Source organism: Talpa europaea (genome assembly GCF_964194135.1).
Source record: "Talpa europaea genome assembly, chromosome: 1".
In the NCBI taxonomy this organism is placed as follows: domain Eukaryota; kingdom Metazoa; phylum Chordata; class Mammalia; order Eulipotyphla; family Talpidae; genus Talpa; species Talpa europaea.
The window spans coordinates 22,293,211-22,317,356 of record NC_140073.1 but is presented as its reverse complement, the minus strand read 5'-3'; the positions used below and the strand labels follow the sequence as shown (position 1 = coordinate 22,317,356).

The window sequence follows — 24,146 nt, the reverse complement described above, 5'->3', positions numbered from 1 at the left end:
ACATCAAAGCATCTTGTTATCTTGAGTTGAATCGGCACCACTTGGCTGTTACACAGCTGACTGCAGCGGTCTCCACTCCCACGCCAGTGATTGTAGCTGCCCTGTCCCTCCCTGGGGGCTCGGACCTCTGTCTTTGCCCTCTGGGTCATTTTTCATTCAAATGCCCCACTGATGGCCCCCAAGAGAGAGAGTAACCAAGCCATGTCTGCCTTTAGACTCTTGCCCCGACTCCTCCTTCCTCCAGGCCTGATGTGTTGGAAGGACTCTCTATAATCTAACTGCCCTTCTCTTCCTCCAGCCCCCACTATTTATTGCTTTCTTCCTGCCTGGCCTAGCCAGAGCCCCAAATTCCTTTTGTTCTAGAGGAGAGTTATTTAATTTTAAAAAACTTATTTAAAAAAAAATTACTCCTGAGCCTGGGTGACAGCAGTTATGACTTGTGGGATCTAGAGAAAGAAAATTCTCTGCCTTTTCAGCCTTGAAAGTTAAGGAATTTTTCTCTTTAAAAAAATGTTAGAGTCACATGAAAGATGACAAATGTTCCAAGTTTTTACTGAGAAATTTCCGCTGATGCAGTACAGATGCACTGACTGCTTTAGAACTCCAAAATTAAATTTGGGTGTTTTCGGCCTAATAGCTCAGGCTCACTTATTTCCTAGTAAGGCAGTCTCAGGAAACCCTGGATTTTTGAATGGTATTTTTCAGTGACCAGGATTCCTGACATACCCTGTGACTAAGAGAGTAGTTTGGGTCTCACAGGTAGTCTCCTCTGTTAAAAATTTTGTGTGTGCACATTCACACACGTGTGCGAGACAGGACGTTATATGAGAAGCATGTGAAGTTGTTGGCTGATCTTCCAGTCACAACTCCAAGTCACAACAGCAAGGAATCCTTTTATTAAAGTGGATGAGAGGTGGACTGGAGAATGGGCCTGGAGGCAGCCAGAGGAACATTTGCCCTGCAGACTGTCTGGTGAACCAGGCTGCATAGGAGTGAATGGCTAGAATTAGGAGAGATTTCTCCAAATATATTCTGTAAACTGTGCTTTAATGGTGGTTTTTACTTGCAGTCAAAAATGTATGCTTTGTCATCAGAAGTCTTATTATTAAAGTTCAAACTCAAGGACAACTCTTCCCTGGTTTCATTGAAAAGGGACAAAATTAAGTAGAATTTTTTTTTTAAAGATTTATTTATTCAGGTATACAAGAATTGGGGTATAGGCCAGAGGCGTGGAGGGTGAGAAGATTCACTAGAGACAGAGAGGGGAACAGAACAGGCAGATAGATAGAAATACACTGCAGAGGGGAGCAGCGGGTGAGTCAGGAGAGGTCTGGCACCATGTGGGTAGCTCCCTGGCCAGGGATCGAAGTCGTACTGCAGTGGCTGCGGATAGCTTCATAGGTTGCGTTTTAACCCCTTGTGCCACCAGGGAGGCCCCTTAAGTAGAACTTTTTTTTTTTTTTTTAAATTTTGGTTTTCTTATACTCTTTTTTTTTTTTTCCTTAAAGATTTATTTATTTATTTATAGAAGCACTGGGTACAGTCAGAAGCACGGGAGGGTGAGAGAATTCACCAGAGCCAGAGCAGGGAGCAGAGCAGGCAGAAGGACCGAAGTACACTGCTGAGGGGAGCAGCGGGCGGCAGGAGAGGTCTGTGCGCCATGTGGGACCCTCCTCCGGTGGCCGGGGAGTAGCCGGGGATCGAACAGGCGCCGCCCAGGCTGCGGGCAGCTTCTCAACCCAGCGCTCAACCGCTGCACCACCAGGGAGGCCCTCCTTAAGTAGAACTTTTAAAGAACAAAAATCACATCTTTTATAGTGTATTCAGTGAGGTCATTCTGGAATTGTTTCTGAAGGTAGGGTTACTGTACCATGTCATGATATTGGTTTCAGGGCTAAGAAGCCAGACACCCAGGAGAAATACTCGTCGCATGCCTCACCTTCAGAGTAATCGTGGTTTTTTCCCCCTCCCCTTCCAGATATAAGGGAAAGAAGCTATACCCCCAAATAAACAGGGGGATCACCACTCCTTGAAGTCATTCTTCCTAAATCTCAGAAATCCTACTTCTTATCTTTGCTTGTAAGAGATAGCTCTATTAAGATTTATTTTCCTTCATGGGTTCCTAAGTTAACAAAATTAAGTTTCAGCAGTTTGAAAGTCTTGAGATACACATATATATAACAGGAAGCCTCAGATTCTCATGAACCTCCCTGGTCCCCTCCGCCTCAATGTCCACTGTGGAGTTTTACAAGTAGCAAAAGCCAACAGCAAAGGAGGCAAAAAGATCAGGCCACAATATAATTTTTTAAAGTTTTATTTACATACACATACAAGAACTGGGGTACAGGCCAGAGGTGCGGGGGGTGAGAGGATTTACCCGAGACAGAGTGGGGAGCAGAACAGGTGGATCCACTGAAATACACTGCTGAGGGGAGCAGAGGGCGAGACAAAGGTCTGCTGTGCCAAGTAGGTCAGCTCCCTGGTCAGGTGTGGCTCCCTGGTCAGAGTGCTGAGACTTTAACCCCTTGCGCCAACCATTGAATTGTTTCATTGTGGCTCTATGAAGAGGAGCGAGGTAATTTTCTTCCTGGAATCTGATAGAATTATCAGTAAGGGCCAGGAAATTTCGTTTAGTCACTCAGGAAATGCACATTAAGCATCTGTTTGTAACTCCTCTCCACAGCTTTCCCTCCAAGAAAAAAATTATCATTTATTGTCTAGTTTTCCTTCAGAATGGAACTAGTTCCATATAATGTGTACTGACTGAATTTGAATCGATTTCCTGACTAACAGGTTTGTGGAAACAAGTGTCTTTTAGGAAAGTGCTAGGTTTATTTGGCAGTAGTGCTTCACTCCATGTGTTGGAACTGAGTGCCTCAAGAGTTAGGTCACTATTAGCAGGTCTCTTATGTTTATTTGATAGTCTACGAATGAAGGACTGTCTAGAGCAGTAAACACCACTTCTGCCACTTTGTCAGCTCTTTGTTGGTTTGATGGATGAATGGATGGATTTTCCATCTAGGTGTGTTTTTTTTTTTTAAATTTCATTTCTTTTTTTTTTTTTTTTAAGATTTATTTATTTATTTATAGAAGCACTGGGTACAGTCAGAAGTGCAGGAGGGTGAGAGAATTCACCAGAGCCAGAGCGGGAAGCAGAGCAGGCAGAAGGACTGAAGTACACTGCTGAGGGGAGCAGCGGGCGGCAGGAGAGGTCTGCGCGCCATGTGGGACCCTCCTCCGGTGGCCGGGGAGTAGCCGGGGATCGAACAGGCGCCGCCCAGGCTGCGGGCAGCTTCGCAACCCAGCGCTCAACCGCTGCACCACCGGGGAGGCCCTAAATTTCATTTCTTTTGGGGCCTCCCTTGTGGTGCAAGGGTTAAGAGGCAACCTATAAAGCTATCCACAGCCTCTGCAGCACCAGTTTGATCCCCCTGCTGCCAGAGAGCAACCCACATGGCGCAGCAGACTTCTCCTTACTCGCCCGCTGCTCCCCTTAGCAGTGTACTTTGGTCAATCTGCCTGTTCTGTATCCCACTCTGTCTCTGGTGAATCCTCTCACCCCCCTGTGCCTCTGGCCTGTTCCCCAGATCTTGTATAAATAAATGAAAAAAAAGATTTTACTTTGTGGGTCTCCCTGGTGGCCTAGGGGTAAGTCTCAGAGCTATCACTGCGAGGGCCTGAGTTTGATCCCGGCCAGGGAGCTAACCCACATATGGCACAGCAGACCTCCCCTGTCTCATGAGTAAATCACATGGTACCTGAGTTTTATTACTTGGTATTTTTTATCAAATGTAGCTACTTTCATTTGCTGCATGTCATTATCCAGGGGTAACAACCAACTTTGATGATGTTGCTGTGGGCACTAAAATGTAAAACACCCAAATTTTATGAACACAGTATATTTTATCATCATGTTAATGAACTATCATTTACTTTTCAAGTATCAGACAATAGAATTAGGGCCTCCCTGGTGGTGCAGCGGATTGAGCGCAGCACTGTGAAGCTGTCCACAGCCTCGCAACACCGGTTTGATTCCCGGCCAGCCAGGAAGATACTCCAACCTGGCGCAGCAGACCTCTCCTGTCTCACCTGCTGCTCCCCTCAGCAGTGTTTTTGGTCCTTCTGCTGTTCTGCTCCCTGCTCTGTCTCTGGTGAATTCTCTCACCCTCCTGCGCCTCTGGCCTGTACCCCAGTGCTTGTATAAATAAATCTTAAAAAGATTTTATCTATAAAGTTACGAATTTCATAATTACTTTGATTAAGGTCTGTATGTTTACAAAAGTGGTGTATTTTTTCATTCTTTTTCAGTGTTTCAATTTGGTTGTTTTACATTTACTAAGTAGCTGTAGCCTTATACTTTAATAGTTGTGGCAATATAATCTCCCTGTAACTTACTACTAAAGATGAGAGTTTGACTGAATATTATTTATTTATTTTTTTTTAAGAGTTCTGGCATTTTTATTTATTTATTTATTATTTTTTTTTATTTTTTTAAATTTATTTATTTATTTATACAAGCACTGGGCACAGTCAGAAGCGCGGGAGGGTGAGAGAATTCACCAGAGCCAGAGCGGGAGGCAGAGCAGGCAGAAGGACCGAAGTACACTGCTGAGGGGAGCAGCGGGCGGCAGGAGAGGTCTGCGCACCATGCGGGACCCTCCTCCGGTGGCCGGGGAGCAGCCGGGGATCGAACCGGTGCTGCAGAGGCTGCAGGCAGCTTCGCAACCCAGCGCTCAACCGCTGCGCCACTGGGGAGGCCCTGAATATTATTTAGGAAGGACTTGCAGTGCCTAAATTTTATCAGTTCTAAAAATAGCTCCACTATTTTTCTGTCTAGTACTTTTTCTAGAAATGACTCAAAAGTAGGTAATGTTGCTGAGAAAGAGGAAAATTGTTATTTGGACTTTTTTGCATGACAAGGAAATTTTGCTTACTGTAATTAAAATTAGGTAAATTGACTAATTTTCTTTAGTGCTCATGAAAAAAATGTTTTTGAGCACTGAAATATTTGTGTCAAAACCAAGAGTGAGTGGTGAAAGGAATTTCTACATTTATTTTGCTTTTAAGAGAAATGAGAGATAAAATATCTCATCCAACCTGCCTCATATTAATTGGGGAAAAGTACATACATATTTGAGAATGCCTAAAATGTTTAATTTGCCTCTTAGAAATGGTTGCCTTACATTTTCATTCAATTAGTATCCCCAAGCCAGTGTACAAAAGCCAGTGTATAAATACTAACTATAAGGTAACTTTACCTTGTATTGTTGGCATTTTATATATTTATTTATTAAAAGATTTATTTATTTATTTATTTATTTATTTATTTATTTATTTATTTATTTATTTATTTATACAAGCACTGGGTACGGTCAGAAGCGTGGGAGGGTGAGAGAATTCACCAGAGCCAGAGGGGAGAGCAGAGCAGGCAGAAAGACCGAAGTACACTGCTGAGGGGAGCAGCGGGCGGCAGAAGAGGTCTGCGCGCCATGTGGGACCCTCGCCCAGCTGCTGGGGATCATCGAACCGGCGCTGCAGAGGTTGCAGGCAGCTTCGCAACCCAGCGCTCAACCGCTGCGCCACCGGGGAGGCCCTGTTGGCATTTATTTTTAAACCATTTTGGCTGAGTAACATAAGTAGCAATTTTAAACAAAATATGAATGAAGGAAACAGGAGGCATGGCGTTTTTGAGATCCTTTTATTTTTTTAAAGGATTGTTTTTAAAATTTAAACTACAAAACAGGTCCATACATTCTGCCATAAATAAAAACAAACAATAAGGCAGGACTCTACATAAGCAAACCAACAACAATTGTTTTCAGAAAATGTGATAAAATGCTTTACAATCATAAGCCATCCAGTTTTTAAAATAAAACTGTTGAAAACTCACAAGTCTTCAAGTGGCAATACAATACCCTTGAAGAGAGAACAAAATGTGGCTCTGCCATTTTGTACTGTTCTCACATTTTTGAAAACCTAATTTTGCTTACAGCATAGGTCTGTTCCATATTCTAAATTCACACAGGTTGTTTTTTTTTTTCTCAAGAACCATATGATAGAGGCACCAATGACAATACAACTTTGTTTCCAAGAACCTTGTAACAAAGCATTGTCTCTTTTAAACATATGACTTAAGAGGCAAAAAAGGAAATCCTGGATAAGAGGTTTCTTTCGGAGGCAGGTGTTGAGCCTGCTTCATCGAATTCGCTTCTGCTGCCGTGCTCTGTAAATGTCATGAACAGGGGGGACTACAGCTCCCTTTTCTTCATCTTCATCTGAATCCTCATTGGGCCTTTTGACAGCCTTGGTGAGTACTGCATTACTTTCTACCGGGCCATTGCCTTCTACTGCTAGCTCTGGAGCCCCGCCAGTAATGATCCTCACAGCTTCCTCAACAGCTATAAGAACAAAACAAAAAGGACTTTGGAGGATTTGTAGATTATGCCATTGTGAAAGAATATGTATGTACTACTTTGGATACTTTATAGTTAATTTCACAACATATTCTTAGCAAAGCACAGGACAGTACTATTTACAGATACTAAATACTGAAAAGACAAAGCTACTGCTGGAATTAATACAATTATTTTTTTAAGCCAAGTCTGATGGTGTATGTTTATAAAGTAGAAATGATAAGATTTTATGATGTTTTACTTAGTGGCATTAGAATATGAACAAGCCTCCCTGTGTCAATAGAGTTTGAAACCCACTTCTGGGTTTCATTATATTTCTGCAAGACGGCTAGCTGGTTTTGGAAGCTTCAGTGACAACAATGTGAATTTCACTCTGAAAATGGAGCTTTCATCACTTACTATTTGGTATCTTGCACCTTCGGAAAATCTCCATCAATTCATCCACTTGTACAAAAGGACCCTATTTTGACACAAATTGTATTTGACACAAATTTTAATCCCCAGTAATCTCACAAATTAAAACAGAACTATTCTCTATTTCCCATCATACAAGGGGAAAAGAGCACACAATGACTTTTTATCATGTTTATCATGAAAAAAATTTATCACATTTATCATGAAAATAGTGAACAAACCTGAAAACAGATAGGAGGAGGGAGAAGTTTCATTAAAACGACTGCAGCAGGTGGTACTGGGAATACTCCACCCGGGACAGGGTGTAAGCCTGGAGCTGAAAGAGAATGAAAAGTACGAATCAAATGAGATGCAGGAATTTCTCTATATCTAAGAGCTAAAACAAATAAATAACTTGTACATAAAGATGTTTGATGTCTACATTGCTTTATTCTGAACATTTTAAATTGTTTTTGGTGCTTACATGCTTGACCAAACTAAGTGAGGGAGACAGTGAAAGCAGTCTCAACCTCACGACTGTGGGAGGCAGAAAAGTAAAACAAGTGACTGTTACAAGAAAATGCAGGGGCTGAACTAAAGTCAGTTTCTGTCAAAGACATTTCTAAACCTCACAAATCATTTGTTCAGCAATCCTGCATAAAAGTTACTATTCAACAATATATTTAACCACAAGGGCTGCCTTCATAAAGAATCTAGAGGGAGGTACTACCTATTGGTATCAAAAACACCAAATAGCATCACTGAAGTAAGTTTCCAGCTGCACAGGTAATCTGTAAGTAGCAGCACTTCTGCAAACTGTCTATGTTTCACTGCCAAAATGGGTTATTTGAAACTGGATGGCTGAGGTGTTTTGCTTTTGTGGTTTTAAGACAGTCTTAACTCATCTTAGTTAAAAGTACAGCCAAGTCACTTGTCACATAGTGACCCTGACTCTAATAATTAACCTACAATGGAAAGGTCACGTTATCTCCCCCCACCCCCACACCTCTGGATTTAAATCAACAAACAAATTGAGGTCTCAGAACTGGATCTCAAGTCATGGCTTACGTGCTAAATGACGTGGCTGAAATGGAATCATCTGCTGAGTGTCTGGTTTAGGGTACTCTGGTTTTCTATCCACTTCATCTTTCAGAACAGGCACTATAGAAGGAGCTACAACTGGGTCTGGAATTATAGCTGCTAGTTTAGCACGGGAGACATCCTGAAAATGCAGAACAGAAGAATCCTAAACCTGAAAAAGGGGCTTAAGAGGATAACCTGCAATTCTATAATCTTAAGAATACACTGAAAATCACTGGGTTAAAACCATAGAAAGAATGGAAAGGGATTAGCCAGAACCTTAATGAGGGTTAAGGTTTTAAATACTCCAGAAAGAAAGCAAAAAGGCTCTAAATACTAAGTGTTTTAAAAACCCCAATCCAAGTTAAGAACCATTAGACTCTTATTAGGCAGGACATTCATAGGATAGATAGAAGCTTTTGTAGGTAAATACATATGACTGAGCACCAAATAGAGAGGGGGGTAATTTGGAGAAAAACTATAATTTCAGCTTTTCTGACATCTGACTTCCACTAGAATTAAACAACAGCTATCAGTTTAAGTGAAGAAGCTTGATTAAGTGAGTTCTTTCTGCTTTATAAAAGCTAAAAGTTTATCATCATTTACCTGAGTTAATAATATTTTGCTAATGAAAAGAAAAATTATTCCCAATATACTATACAGGGGAAAAGGAATATTTATTGAGCGGCCACTAATTGTTAAGACAATTTTAGCAAGTCATTGCCTCTCAAGAGGCAAGTAATAACATCTCCATTTTATAGAAGGGAATGAAGCTCAAGGACGTTCTGATATTTCTAAGGTCAAAATAACTAAAAAGTAGGGCCTCCCCGGTGGCGCAGCGGTTGAGCGCTGGGTTGCGAAGCTGCCCACAGCCTCTGCAGCGCCGGTTCGATCCCCGGCTGCTCCCCGGCCACTGGAGGAGGGTCCCACATAGCACGCAGACCTCTCCTGCCACCCGCTGCTCCCCTCAGCAGTGTACTTCAGTCCTTCTGCCTGCTCTGCTTCCCGCTCTGGCTCTGGTGAATTCTCTCACCCTCCTGCGCTTCTGACTGTACCCAGTGCTTGTATAAATAAATAAATAAATCATAAAAAAAACAAAAACAAAAAACAAACAAAAAAAAAAACCTAAAAAGTGGAGTCACAATTAGGAGTACCAGGGTCTCCCTGGTGGTGCAAGGGGTTAAGCACCACACTATGAAGCAGTACGCAGACTCTGAATCCTCTCACCCCCGCATCTCCGGCCTGTGCCCCAGCTCTTGTATGCAAAATAAATAAATCTTTAAAAAAAAAAAAATAATTTGGAGTACAGACTTCTCTGACCTCAGTCCCATCCAGCCTTTTCAAGTACATTAGCAATGCCCAGCAGGGCTGAGAACAACTCTCCAAGGCATGTCAAGGGGGGCATTATAGCTATCTATCAACAGAGGTCCCATCCCAGAAAAGTTACTCTGCTTCAAGCAACCTAATGTCCTTCTGCCTGTCTAAAACCAAAAGAACCCTTTTATACCATCAAGAGATAAGATCATTTCACTTTCTGAAAATTGACTAATATGCACTTATATGTAATTGGTGATATCAACTACAATCTGTCACAAACAAAAAGCGTAGACATAGAAATAAAAGATGAAAAATTCACATTCAGGAAGTAATTCTACACTTCCACATAGTATAGAATGCCTCTGGATTTTCAATGAGAAGTAGTGTAAAAGGAAAATACAACTATCTGTAATCCATAGCCCCTTGCTTCAGAATAGGAATCTGGGACTGACTCAGAATTGAGGCTTCTATTGATGAAAAGGTCTAAAGATCAGGGCCTCCCCGGTGGCGCAGTGGTTGAGCGCTGGGTTGCGAAGCTGCCCACAGCCTCTGCAGCGCCGGTTCGATCCCCAGCTGCTCCCCGGCCACCAGAGGAGGGTCCCACATGGCGCGCAGACCTCTCCTGCTGCCCGCTGCTCCCCTCAGCAGTGTACTTCGGTCCTTCTGCCTGTTCTGCTCCCCGCTCTGGCTCTGGTGAATTCTCTTACCCTCCCGCGCTTCTGACTGTACCCAGTGCTTGTATAAATAAATAAATAAATAAATAAATAAATCTTTAAAAAAAAAAAAAAAAAGGTCTAAAGATCAATAAACGGTAACTGTTCTCCCTCAGAGAGAGAGCCAAATCAAAAAGAGGGCAGTGTGGAGATGGAGAATGATGGTTAGGGACATCTTACAGCTGGTTGGCCTAAAAGGACTAAATCTGGGTCTCTTGTGGATATAGCTCCTCTTTGAAATTCCATCTTGGTCTTCGCTCACATGGCACAGACTGATCAAGAAATGATAGAACAATGGCTTTCTCAGCAAAATAACTTCTGGGGCTGTATAAATATTACTCTTTCCCCCTGGACTGAACAGTTTCAGGTGTCAGATTTGTTTCTTACTGACTCAGCAGTCTATACGAAGGAGTTCAGTTCCTACATATGCTAATTTCCTCAAAGGCCCCACAGGAGGGATGCTGTTTTAAGGTTATCCCTTTAGAAACTTTGTGGATTTAACAAGTTATATTTCTTCATTATACCTACAAAATATGTAACTGAAACTACATTTGGTTTAAGATCTCCTTTTAAAACACATTCACCAGTTTTAAGAACTATTAGGGAAAAAAAACACCCAAGATGACATTCTGGTTCTCTTTTGCTTTTCTTCCCTCTACATCTCTTCCATATATCCACTGAGAATAAAATATAAGTCACTTTCACTCAGAGAAAGAATGACAGCACTTGTTCTACCTCATTTCAGTTTCACTTTGTTCTCGACTTCGAATAGTCAATGTTTCATAAACCCAAGGAAAATCTCTGAAATTTTTTTTTTCTCCTGCAAAATCTATACTAAATTAGATTAATTTCTATTTCAGAATGTACTTAAAGTGAAGTTTACCCATGAACTATTCTAAAACATTAGAAAAGGATCAAGTACATACTGGATGCTAAGTACATACCTTATAACCAAGTGCTTTTAATTCGCTTGCAGAGCAAGGATATAAATCCATGAACTTGTATCTGTCTACCAGTAAAGCTGTTTCTTTTCCTTCATATTCTTCTTTGAATGCTGTGAACCGTCTTTTCTCCACTTTGAGTATACTAGCTAGATCACCAATATTACTTTCAAAGGCTAGAAATCGGGCCCAGATTTCTCTGTAAGAAAATAGAGAAAATCAATGCTTAATTATCCTGGGTTTGGGGCAGATGTTTACAAAAAACAAAAACAAAAACCAACAAAACATTAAGTTTTATTTTTTTTCTTAAATTACAAAAAGCTTTTTTATTTTATTTTCAAACTACAGAAAAACAGAGCAACAAAATGAACACCTATATATATGTTACTAACTAGATTTAATCATTACTATTTTGAACATTTGCTTCATCTTGTTTTTGTCTTTGTGTAAGTATTTGAAAGGAAATACACATCATAGCATGTCATCCCAAATACTGTCATGTTTTAGCCCTTTTCTTGAATTTTTATTTTTTTAGCATACCTTCCTATCCTTTACGGTCAATAAAAAAAACATGTAAGGTAAACTTTACATGGAAGAGTTGAAAAGGGAACCCAGACAGCTTTCCAGGCTCTCCTAAATAATGTGACTTTACCATTTTGTTTAGTGGCATGAATTATAATGCAGAACATATTCGCTTTAATTTTAATTTTTTTTAATTGAGGCACTATTGCGATAACCCCATCAGGTATTACTACTGTAGTGTACCCACCACCAACTCACCAAAACTCCAGCACCATAGACCACTGTGCTTCCTTCCCAGAACAAATTCTTAATTTAAGTATGAATAAAAATGTATTCCAAAATCTAACATGGTTGCTCTCTATTTTTTCCCCACTAACATGTATCATTGGGGACAAATTTGAGCCTCACCACAAAAAAAAAAACAGCAATATTAATGCTGTGAGACTCTACTTAAATGTTGCTAAGCATCTCTGTTCTAAAGTAATATACTACTGAGTGTCTATTACACACACACACACACACACACACACATACCAGGTATAGGGTTATCACAAAAATCTTACACTGGTAGACATTGTTGATACTTAATAAGAAAGTAAAAATTGGTTAAGGTAATGAAACCTGCCCAAGGTGTTGTTACCTGAGCTGAAATTTCAACCAAGACTCTGAAGACTTATTATTTCCACTATACCACTAAAATATGGTATGCCTGTGTTTAATAAAAGTGAGTCAAAAACCATAAATCAATGATGCAATACAGAAGACAAATTTTTTTTTGGGGGGGGTAGAGGGGGGTATTTCAAATCTGTTCTTGAGTGAAGGAGGCAACATTTTCAAAACATTACCAGGTTTAATTTGTTCTTATCAATTTCTAGGGGTATGGTAAACTAAGAAGATATATTAAAATATTTAATAGTAAATTGCTAAGGCACCTCTCAAATAATTTTAACTAATATGTAAAAAGTAAAAAATTGGTATGAAATATTACAAGTAGGCATTTATAAATTAAGTCTTGAGAGAGAAGGGAAATTTCTCCTAAAACTTTCACTGAAGCATACATTTATCCCACAGATCATAGTCAGCAGAACCTGATCAACTAGTTTCATAACAGCTTACCCAGACTTCTCAGGAGGAAGGCTTCCAGATGTTAAAACTCGTTCAAACAAAACTCGGGTATTATTGTCCTCTAAGATATTAAAAAAATATTTTAAATATTAAAAAAAAAATCAGTTTCACAATTCAAAAGTGTGTATTTGCACAAGCCTGATCTCATTTAATCCTCATAAAAATCCTATGCAAAAAGGTATCATTCCCAATTTTTATAGATGAGATAACTTCAAGATCAGAAAAATTAAGTACCTTGATCTGCTCATAATGAAGCTATAATTAGAAGCCAGTTCTTTTTTACCTCTAGTTCTGCTTCCAGTGTGATACTTGAATCAGATATCCCATTTGCCTTTTAATTACTTCTCTACTGACAATAAATGTCAGACTATTAATATTTTAAAAATACATTAAATGTGGGGGCCTCCCAAGTGGCGCAGGGGTTAAAGTCTCAGCACTACCAAGCTACTGCCAGCCACTATAGCATGAGCTTGATTCCCAGCAGGGAGCAAACCCACATGGCACAACAGACCTCTCCAGTCTGGCCCACAGCTCCCCTCAGCAGTGTATTTCAGTAGATCTGCCTGTTCTGCTCCCCACTCTGTCACTGGTAAATCCTCTCACTAACCACACCTCTGGCCTGTATCCCAGTTCTTGCATGTATAAATAAGTAAAAATGAATCTTTAAAAAAACACATCAAATGTGAAGGATGGCATGATCAAAATTTGGTGTAGCCGAGTTTCTTGTTTTGTAGCATTAGGATTACATTATGCTTAACCACTTTATTTTTTTTTTTAAACTTTTTTTTTTTAATAGAGGCATGTTTTTTATTTATTTATTTGTTTGTTTGTTCGTTTGTTTATTTATACATGCACAGGGTATAGTCAGAAGCATGGGAGGGTGAGAGAATTCTCCAGAGCCAGAGCAGGGAGCAGAACAGGCAGAAGGACCGAAGCACACTGCTGAGGGGAGCAGCGGGCGGCAGGAGAGGTCTGCGCGCCATATGGGACCCTCCTCTGGTGGCCGGGGAGCAGCCGGGGATCGAACCGGCGCCGCAGAGGCCGCGGGCAGCTTCACAACCCAGCGCTTAGCCGCTGCACCACCGGGGAGGCCCTGCTTAACCACTTTAAATCATACAGTTTTGATAATGTCAGGATTCACAGACAAATATGCATTTGCTAATAAATTAAAAATATTCACCAGAGGTGGATTAAAACTTAGTCTTGGGAGATCCTGTGTAGCTAGAAGTGAGAAAATTACAGTTCTTGTTAAACTAAGAGACCTATTAAAATTTTAAAATCCAGCATTAAATCTACTAAAAATCATTGAAATGTACATGCAAGTGGGTGGTGCATTTATGATATATAAATTATACCTTAATACAATTGTTTTTTAAAAAATCCAGCAGTGGTTGATTTGTATTGCCTGCAGCAGTTATTCAGTTTTGCTACACATTCACATACAAGATAAAGTCAAAAAAATTAATGTGTTCAACCAGAGAAGATGGCACCATATTCATAATGTTCATCTTCAATTTAACACACTGTATTTTTTTAATGTTAAACAAATCTTGCATTTATTTTCCCCTTTATCCCAAGCTTTGTCACAGATGTTTTTCCATTCCATATAACTTTCCCACTACTTGTTCCATACTGTGTTCTTTAACTGCAATAATGCATTTTTCTATAATGCATTTTTCTATTTCTTTACCATCTCATTTTCCATCTTTATAATACCCTCTAGAATGTACTGTCCAATAAAATTTAATGCCGGCCATGTGAAATATAAATTTTTGCTAATTAAAAGAATAAACAGGTAGAACTAACTGCATCTTAGCTAATAATATCTGAATTATCATGCCAGCATGTAATCAATAAGAAATAACAATATTTTACATTCTTTGTTTTGTACTAACCCTTTGAAATCTGGTATGTATTTTACACTTAATACCACACCTCACTTTGTCCTAGTCAAATTTCAGGGGCTCAATACCTAGTACTGACTAGACATTGGCTACCATAATTGCACAGCATAACTCTAAAACTTAATTATTTATATTCTCCTCTCTGTTTCTAAAATACTTCATTCAGGATTCTATTATAGAATTTAGTACTTTTTTTTTTCATGATTGCCATCATCATCATTTTTAACATTTATAGAATGGTTACCAAATTCCATATATAAGTTGAATACATGAAAAAACTCAGGAAATAAAAATAATAACACCAATATACATGTTTCTTTTTAAAATCTTCCCCAGTAGCTTCAAAGCATTTACTTTATTACTTGAGTTTTCACGGCAAGGGACTTTGTTTCTCCCTGCCAGAAAACAAGAGGTGATCAGAGTTGTCAGAGATGAGGGTAAGTAATTCTGTGTCTGTCAACTGTGAATTTGTGATTTTATTACACTACTAGTGGGACTTTATTAATGATGCCTTAAGGACAGAGTTGAAAGGCACCTATCATTACTTAGTGTAAATCGTGGTAGATAGGTACAAATAAGTCTTAAATGTCTATCAAGTGCCTGGTTCTTATGTGATGGCATAATTATAACACATTCGAGAAGGAAAAAAATCCAGCAACATAATTTCAGAGAATGACATTGATTGTTTAATATTAAATAATCATTATTGAGTAGATCTACTTGCCATTGAGGTGAGAAAGATAGTCAATATAGGCCAGGACATATTCTGGAATATCTCCATATTTCTTTAGCCCCAGCTCAAAAATCTTAAAGGCAACAGATTTGTCCTAGAAGTAAAAAGAGGATATTATTGACTTCCATGAAATGTGACAAAAGAAGGAAAAGAATATTAAGACTGGGCCTCCTTGGTTTAGTTTCAGTGGTAATACCGCGGCGGCCTGAATTCCATCCTGGCCAGGGAGCTAACCCACATATGGTGCAGCAGACTTCTCCTATCTCTCCCGCTGTTCCCCTCAGCGGTGTATTTCAGTAGATCTGCCCCTCTGGCCTAGACCCCAGTTCTTGTATGCATAAATGAATTAAAATAAATCTTTTTAAAAAAAGAATATTAAAACTACAATACCTAAATATGACAAAATTAAATGAAAATTAAAGTCATATTAAATAAAAATTGTTGAGTTATATTGTTGGGTTATATTCAGAAATAGAGTTCAGCAAGCCAACCATAGAACTAAAACATAGCAAAGGGGGGGGGGCAAAACAGGGGAGGGAATATGGTGATGATTCATGGATGATATGGTGGCAGGAGGACTATGGGGACTGCAATGAAGAAAAAAACTTTTAATAGTCAAAAAATAAATAGGTGCCTCCCTGGTGGCACAAGGGGGATAAGATGCAACTTATAAAGCTATTCACAGCTACTGCAGCTCAAGTTTGATCCCTGGCCTGCCAGGGAGCAACCCACAAGGTGCAGCAGACCTCTCCTGTCTCACCCGCTGCTCCCCTCAGCAGTGTATTTGGGTCAGTCTGCCTGTTCTGTTCCCCACTCTGTCTCTGGTGAATCCTCTCACCTCCCCACACCTCTGGCCTGTACCCCAGTTCTTGTATACATAAATAAATCTTAAAAAAAAAAAGATAGAGTTTAATAAGGCATAAATTAGCAAACTGGGAATATGGATGATAGTCCATGTAATTTTACACAGATATTGGTATCCCCTTTTTGGAAGTTTGAGTTACACTACCTTGTTCTTGTAAAAGACAAGACATTACCTGTTTCCGTTAACTGAAAGAAATCCAAATGGGATCTTTACTTGTACAACAAAAGGTAAAAAGCAAAAGTAGCATTCAGCATTTGTTTTGCAGCAAGCTGGTACAGAGGCAGCATGTATCCCACACTGCAAGAAGTCACCACCAAGCTCCTTCCCTGAGAGCTACTTTATACCAGCTATGTATTCTCCATATCATACCTATTTTTCACTATATGTTAATGTACTGTAGGTTTCATGTATTATTTGGTATGATTTTGTAAAACATTCTGGGAGTCTGGGAAAGCTAAAAAAAAAGTTCCCATTTAAATTAATGATAAATGCTTCTTGGATTTATGCCATTAGGGTTTACAAAGGTTTCATAGGAATACTTTCGATAGCAGGGGAAGCTGTACATCTAAACTTTATGATATGGAGCAACTAAAGCTTAATGACAAAAACTAGAACTATCTTTTCATTAATACCTCACTAAAGGAAATTATTTTATTCCAGTACTTACTTTACTACAATAATATTCCATGAGTGCTGCAGTAACATAGACGTGGTGACGGGTTCTGGTATCTTCTCTTGCTTTTTTAAATATCATTCTTCCAGATTTGATGCCTTCTGCTCTTCTTGCAAATTTCATATATTGGATGTATACCTATGCAAAAAATAAAAATATTTGGTTTTTTATAGGTTGTGATCCCTATAACATCTAATGCAGGCTGATCTCCTTATTTCTATACTAATTATGTCTCCAGTATAAGAAAGCAATCTTGGGCCTCCCTGGTGGTGCAAAGGTTAAGCACAGCACTATGAAGCAATCCACAGCCTCTGTAGCACGAGTTCGATTCCCGGCCAGTCAGGGAGTTGACCACATGGCATAGCAGACCTCTCCTGTCTTACCCGCTGCTCCCCTCAGCAGTGTATTTCAATAGATCTGCCTGTTCTGCTCCCCACTCTGTCTCTGGTGAATCCTCTCATCCCCTACCCCACCAACACCTCTGGCCTTTATGCATAAATAAATAAATCTTAAAAAAAAAAAAAGAAAGCAATCTTGAATACCCAAAAAATTATAAAGATCATATATGTTGTACTATTTAAATCAAAACCAAATTAAGGATACATGCAAATTAATTAAAAAATAAAGATATAAATGAAGATATAATTCACATACCAAAAAATTCATCCTTTACTGTGTAAATTCATAGGTTTTTAATATACTCACAAGATTGTGCAATCATAACTGCTATCTAATTACAGAACATGTAAATTAAGTTTTAAGGGAGAATAAAAGTGAAACTACTGGAGAACATTTCATTAGTGAATGCCAGTACATAGGAAACTCAAGGTTTGCTCTAATAAAAGCATGCTTAACTTTCCATTTTATTGGTTTGTTGGTTTTTAAAAGACCACTGGTCTATTTTCCAAAGTCCATCTAATGGAAATTCATTGATAAACTTTTTTTTTTTTAAAGATTTTAAAAAAAATTTTATTTATTTATACAAGTACTGGGTAACAGTCAGAAGCATGGGAGGGTGAGAGAATTCACCAGAGCCAGAGTGGGGAACAGAACAGGCAGACTGACTGAGATACACTACTGAGGGGAGGAGTGGGTGCGGCAGGAGAGGTCTGTGCACCATGTAGGACCCTCATCTGGTGGCCGGGGATTGAACCGGTGCTGCAGAGGCTGCGGGCAGCTTCGCATCCCAGCGCTCAACTGCTGCGCCACCGAGGAGGCCCTCATTGATAAACTTTTTATAACCATTTTACACTCAGTAACTACAGAATGCCCAAGATGTGATGATATGCAATTTGGTCAGCGACAAATGCCTGGATTACGAGTAAAGTGACTGCACAGGGTCCTGATTTGCCCAGTTTTGACTGATGTCAAACTTTGTTGCCCAGCTGTGGTAGACAAATGAATGGATGAATAAACTATGAGTTTCTTCAGGAATGGAATTATTATTTAGTATATATATTACAGAACATAACAGCTTGCTAAGTGAATTTTGAGCAGTGGAATCCTAACATAAACAAAAAAAGCAGTGTAGCTGTAGATGACTTGAGGCAGAAGGTCTAGAACACTACATAGTTGACTGTTCCCATCTCTTACTGATAAAGCTCCACTACACTTTTGCAAAAATACAGTGTTTTGAATTGCATTGTAGAGCAGAATTCAAGTTAATCTAAAGTTAATTCTTGTCTAATCCCTTCCCAGGATATTGGTCTCTTCTGCCTTAATTTAAGAAGAAATATTTATTTAGCACAATTACATGGCATAAATTGCTTCGAAACATAATCATGAGGATAGTGTTAGAGCTGTTTCCACTGCCATATTAAAAATCAAAAGTAAAAATCAGGAGTAGATCAGTTATAGCCAGGAGTGGGGAAACTATGAAGGGTTGACTATAAAGTGCTCAACCGTAGAATTTTTCTGGGATATCAAAATGTTGTCCTATTTGTAGTTGTGGTCCTATGACTTGATATTATTGCTCAAGATTCACAGAACAATATACAAAAACCAGTGAATTTTGCTGTATATAAATTAAAAAATCAATTTTATTAAAGTAGACTGCAAAGGTGGGAGAGAGATTTGTAAAATTACTCACCAAGGTGGGATCAATATCCTCAATTGCCAGAAGTCTGTTATATATACTGTGAACTTTCTCATACTTCATGCGACTCTAAGGAGGTAGAGAAGTAGACATAAATATATACTCATAAACAAGGATTTGAGCTCTGAGAAATTCAGAGTCTGTACCCCATGATGGTATCTGCTTTGGGCATAAATGATAATAAGCTGAGGAGTGATGAATATTTATTTTGCATCATCTGTCTACCAAAAGCAGTGTGTCTGACAAAGAAGCAGCTAGAAAAAAATTCAGTCCTGCAGTAAAAAAATCTAACTCAAAAAATTCTAAATATTTTTTCTCACCTCTTCATAATCTGCATATGCAAAATAAAGAAGCATATTCTTCTTCAATAAAGTGCTTATGGCTCTTTCATATATATTAGCAGCTTCATCACTAAATAATTTGGCATTATTCATATCCTAGGAGAGAAAGAAAAGCTCACACTCAATTTCAATATAGCTAAAAGAAAATAAAATTAATTGTATGCACTTTATTTATATGTATCTAAGAAAAAGCACACACACACACATATACACACGCATTTCTTAGCAAAACAGTGTTATATTTTTGGCAAATGACTGCTCTATCAAAACCATTAAAAGAGACCAGAAGTACAGAAAAGGGAATACTCACTTACCCCCTTCTCTGCTAGCAGTTTACTAGATTGCTCAAGATACTGGGCGGCTTCATACCAAATATCAGGATGATGGCCCAGAACAAGCAGGCACTGTTCATAAGCAAACATAACTATAGGAAGAGATTCACAAACAGCATTAAATTAAAATAGATACTATATAAAAAACTCATTATAAACATCCAACTAAATTATTACTAAGATTCAATAATAAATAATTAGAAATAAAAAGCTTGAGTTCTGTCTGGCATCCTCATCCACCCCAACCCCATCCATTTAACACTTTGTAATATTTATGGAGCACCAAATAAGTGCTAAGAAATAGAAAAACAGTGATGACACCAATGAATAATACCTTCCCATACTCAAGAACTCTGCAGTACACTGGGAAGACAGATATTTCAAAAGTATATATAAAAAATAGTAGGGCCTCCCTGGTGGCACAGGGGTTAAAGTCTCAGCACTATTAAGCTATCACCAGCAACTGTGGCATAAGTTCGATCCCCGGCCAGAAAGCTAACCCACATGGGGCAGCAGACCTCTCCTGTATCACCCTCTGCTCCCCTCAGCAGTGTATTTTGGTAGATCACCTGTTCTGCTCCCCACTCCTTCTGATGAAGAGACATCCCTGTACCTCTGGCCCACACCCCATTTCTTGTATGCATAAATAATTAAAAACAAATCTTTAAAAAACTATAAGAATTATGTTGAGGAAAGTACAGTGTACATTGCTGAAACTTAAGCAGCAGGATTTAACATAGTTTAGAGGGTCAAGAAGGCCTTAATAAGGAACTGACATCTAAAGTGAAACCTGGGCCTCCCCCCGGTGGCATAGCGGTTGAGCGCTGGGTTGCGAAGCTGCCCGCGGCCTCTGCGGCGCCGGTTCCATCCCCGGCTGCTCCCCGGCCACCAGAGGAGGGTCCCACATGGCGCGCAGACCTCTCCTGCTGCCCGCTGCTCCCCTCAGCAGTGTACTTGGGTCCTTCTGCCTGCTCTGCTCCCTGCTCTGGCTCTGGTGAATTCTCTCACCCTCCCATGCTTCTGACTATACCCAGTGCTTGTATAAATAAATAAATAAATAAATCTTTCAAAATAAATAAATAAAGTGAAACCTCAGGAAGAGATAGAAGCTGATCAGCAAAGACTGAGAATTTTTTTAAAGTTACAAATATTAGTTTAGGCAGTGACAGAGTAGTTTATATCAGATTAACTCTCTTGAAAGTAAAAATTATAAACTGAAAAAATACAAAAAGTAGCTATTTATAGGCCCTAGAGAATGACCAAAAGAATATGAAACAAAGGGGACTGAACCCTTAAAATAACAGAACCCCATTAGGTGAGATCCATATTTAATTTAACTTTTTTTCTCTCATAGACATATCCCTGTGTGTTCAGTTCTGGGATGGCTAGAACTCAAGTCAGATGCTTAGTCTTCCTCACTTGAGATAGATAACATGAAATCCTAGGCTGCGATGAGCACCTGGAAATAATAGGGGAAAAAAAATCTCCCAAAAGAGGGAGTTCAAAGAGAGGAGCCTAAAAATCTGAGCATAAATGCCTTCAAGTCCATAGCTGATCCCTAAAACATATACACAAAATGAATACAAAGACCAAAGCAGAATGCAAAACTGGAATGGTGAAAGAACAGAATAGTAGCTACCCATCAAGTTAGAGGTCTGGGTAAAGACCCTTGAATTTTCTGTAGTCTTAGGAGGAAAGGCTGTGTCCCAGGACTAATTTACCATGAAGTTAATGTTGCAACTAACAGATCTTTCCTAACAATGTAAAACTAGCATCAACAAAGTCCAGGTCATCTGTCAATAAAAATAAAACTCAACATTCTTCAGGACCATAATAGAATCCAGTCTTTACACTGTGCCATTTGTACATGATTCAATTCTTTTTTTTTTTTAAAGATTTATTTATTTATACAAGCACTGGGTACAGTCAGAAGCGCGGGAGGGTGAGAGAATTCACCAGAGCCAGAGGGGAGAGCAGAGCAGGCAGAAGGACCGAAGTACACTGCCGAGAGGAGCAGCGGGCGGTAGGAGAGGTCTGTGCGCCATGTGGGACCCTCCTCTGGTGGCAGGGGAGCAGCCAGGGATAGAACCAGCGCTGCAGAGGCCACGGGCAGCTTCGCAGCCCAGCGCTCAACCGCTGCGCCACCGGGGAGGCCCTGTACATGATTCAATTCTAACTAAGATAGTCTATCATCATATAAAAGAGTGTCACAGATATTCCTATATGTGTGTATATATATACACACACACACATATATGTACAACAGAATCCAGTCTTTAGACTGTCTCTGTATATATAAATGGATTGATTGCTTGTGCAATAGCCAATGGAAAAATTTTAATGTCCAGAGTTGTGACAAAACAGGAAAATGTGACTCATGCTTCAGAGAAAAAGAAACCAATTCCATGTGGTCCAGATATTGGAATTAGCAGATAAGGACTTTATAAGCACTGTTATAAATATGTTCAAGGATATAAAGAGATGGTAATGAGATATGGAATCTCTGCAGAGAAATGCAAAGTATATAAAAAAGAATTAAAAAAACTGGTGGTAAAAAGCAGCCTTAGAAACCTATGGGATAATATCAAATGACCTAACATACAATAATGAAATCCCAGGAGGATTAATCTTGTTACCTCTTTTTGTTATAAGGGTCTGATCTTCTGTACGAAGAGGATTGCTCTTTTCCCACTGTATGTATTTCTTCCACATATCCACCTGCTGAGCTTCTTGGGGAGTATTCTGTGGAGGCACTGAGGGAGCATTGCGGTCTAAACCTTTCATTACTGTCTCATACTCCTAGATAAGAAGCATTTAGAATTCTGTGATAAGCCTAAAACAACTCAGGTATTTGGAATGCAGTTGATCATTTTGGAATAATGTGTTCAAAATGCCTATCTTTTTTCTAAATATACCACTTTATTAATACCATGTAAGAGTAGAGAAAAAGATAACAGAGGATTAGCCACCCAAGAACTGGTTTCAAGGACTGGGAGAACAGAGCATATATGGGTTCTCTACGTAAGTGAAGCTAGAAGGCCACTCTCCAGGTTAGAGGAGTTGACAGATCAACAAGACTGATGATTTGGTGGTCTCATTAACTGTCATCTTCAGAGAATCTGTCTCTTAAATTTTTAATAATTTGTATGACTAGGCTACTTTCCATATAACAGTGTCAGTGAATGACATCGTATGCACACAAGACAAAATCCATGCTTGAGAGATGTTATTATTAGGACCAGAGAGTAAAATAGTTTTCAGATAAGCAGATATGAGAGAAGGATAACTATTTCATCAGTTCTAGGTAGAATTTAGAGTATATTAAAAAGCAAATATACAGCCTGTTCTTATATTTTAAAAATTAATCCTTGCAAGGTCATTTTATTCTGTTTTGCCTTTTAACATATCTGTATGTTATTAGGTATTTCATTTCAAGTATATCATTACTCAGACAATGCAATTACTTGTCATTAAGATTGCTAATAACTTAAAATATTAAGAATAATACCAGACAAGGAAAGCTCTTCTGTAAATAACATAACTATCATTAAAATTATTAACCTGATGAAATTCCATACCTTTGCTACACGCCTTGCATTCATATAATCTCTACTCCGATCTTCAATCATTTTTTTAGCTAAATGAATATTGATGCCCTAAGAAAAAACAAAGGAAAACATATAATTTTATTAGGTATATTTTAATAGATTTGCTGATTAAATAAATTACTTGAAAAGATTGTTCGGTTAGTAAAATGAAGGTTTAATTACATTATATGCTTTAGAAATCAAGGAGTATCTATTCATGTCTGTTATGAACTGGTAGTAAGTTCCTGTATATTAGGAATTTCTAAAGATACAGAATAATTTTAAAGGGTTAATTAAAATTCTACTAATAAATAATGGCATTTCAGATCCACTTGGGGGAATAGCCATGGTTTAGCTTTAAAAACCTTTTTCTAAAATGTTCAATATCACTTGTAATCAGGGAAATGCAAATCAAAACTACCATGAGATACCATCTTACACCAGTGAGAATGGCACATATTAAAAAAACTAGCAACAACAAATGTTGGCGAGGTTGTGGAGAAAAAGGAACTCTCCTGCACTGTTGGTGGGAATGCAAACTGGTCCAACCACTATGGAGAGCTGTGTGGAGATTTCTGGACCTACTAAACATAGAGCTTCCATATGATCCAGCAATTCCACTCCTAGGTATTTACCCAAAGGACACAGAAACATCAATTCCAAAGAGCACCTGCACCCCTATGTTTATAGCAGCACTGTTTACAATAGCTAAGCTTTGGAAACAACCCAAATGCCCAAAAATAGATGACTGGATCAAGAAGATGTGATACATATACTATGGAATATTACTCAGCATTCAAAAAAGATAAACACATGCATTTTGCAGCAACATGGATGGCGCTGGAAGGGATCATGCTCAGCGAAATAAGCCAAAAAGAAAAAGAAAAATACCGGATGGTCTCACTCATAGCAGGAATCTAGAAAACTTAAATAAGGGACCAGGAAAATGAGTAACTATAAGAAAGTGAAAATCAAAATCAACAAAAAACAATGAACCAGAGACACTTTTTGGGGGGTGGGGGGCGGGAGGGGAGGGATTGGGGTCAGAATGGGGGGTTTGCAATTGTATGGGGGAATATAAAAATAAAATTTTTTATTTAAAAAAAAAGAAA

General features: G+C 38.9%; 1 protein-coding gene across 1 annotated transcript in view; it reads right to left on the bottom strand.

Moving 5' to 3' along the window:
- Window positions 1-6,195: 6,195 nt before the first annotated feature.
- CSTF3 (cleavage stimulation factor subunit 3) overlaps window positions 6,196-24,146 on the bottom strand; it is a gene marked incomplete at both ends in the record, with an annotated part of 131,258 nt that continues 113,307 nt past the window's right edge. The window contains 13 exons of the mRNA XM_084236543.1: window positions 6,196-6,398; window positions 6,813-6,873; window positions 7,049-7,143; window positions 7,875-8,028; window positions 10,861-11,056; window positions 12,496-12,565; window positions 15,133-15,235; window positions 16,674-16,817; window positions 18,769-18,843; window positions 19,095-19,211; window positions 19,430-19,539; window positions 22,084-22,246; window positions 23,026-23,103. Of these exons, the coding sequence (XP_084092669.1) occupies window positions 6,196-6,398; window positions 6,813-6,873; window positions 7,049-7,143; window positions 7,875-8,028; window positions 10,861-11,056; window positions 12,496-12,565; window positions 15,133-15,235; window positions 16,674-16,817; window positions 18,769-18,843; window positions 19,095-19,211; window positions 19,430-19,539; window positions 22,084-22,246; window positions 23,026-23,103 (1,569 nt within the window). The remainder of the gene's footprint in view (window positions 6,399-6,812; window positions 6,874-7,048; window positions 7,144-7,874; window positions 8,029-10,860; window positions 11,057-12,495; window positions 12,566-15,132; window positions 15,236-16,673; window positions 16,818-18,768; window positions 18,844-19,094; window positions 19,212-19,429; window positions 19,540-22,083; window positions 22,247-23,025; window positions 23,104-24,146) is intronic.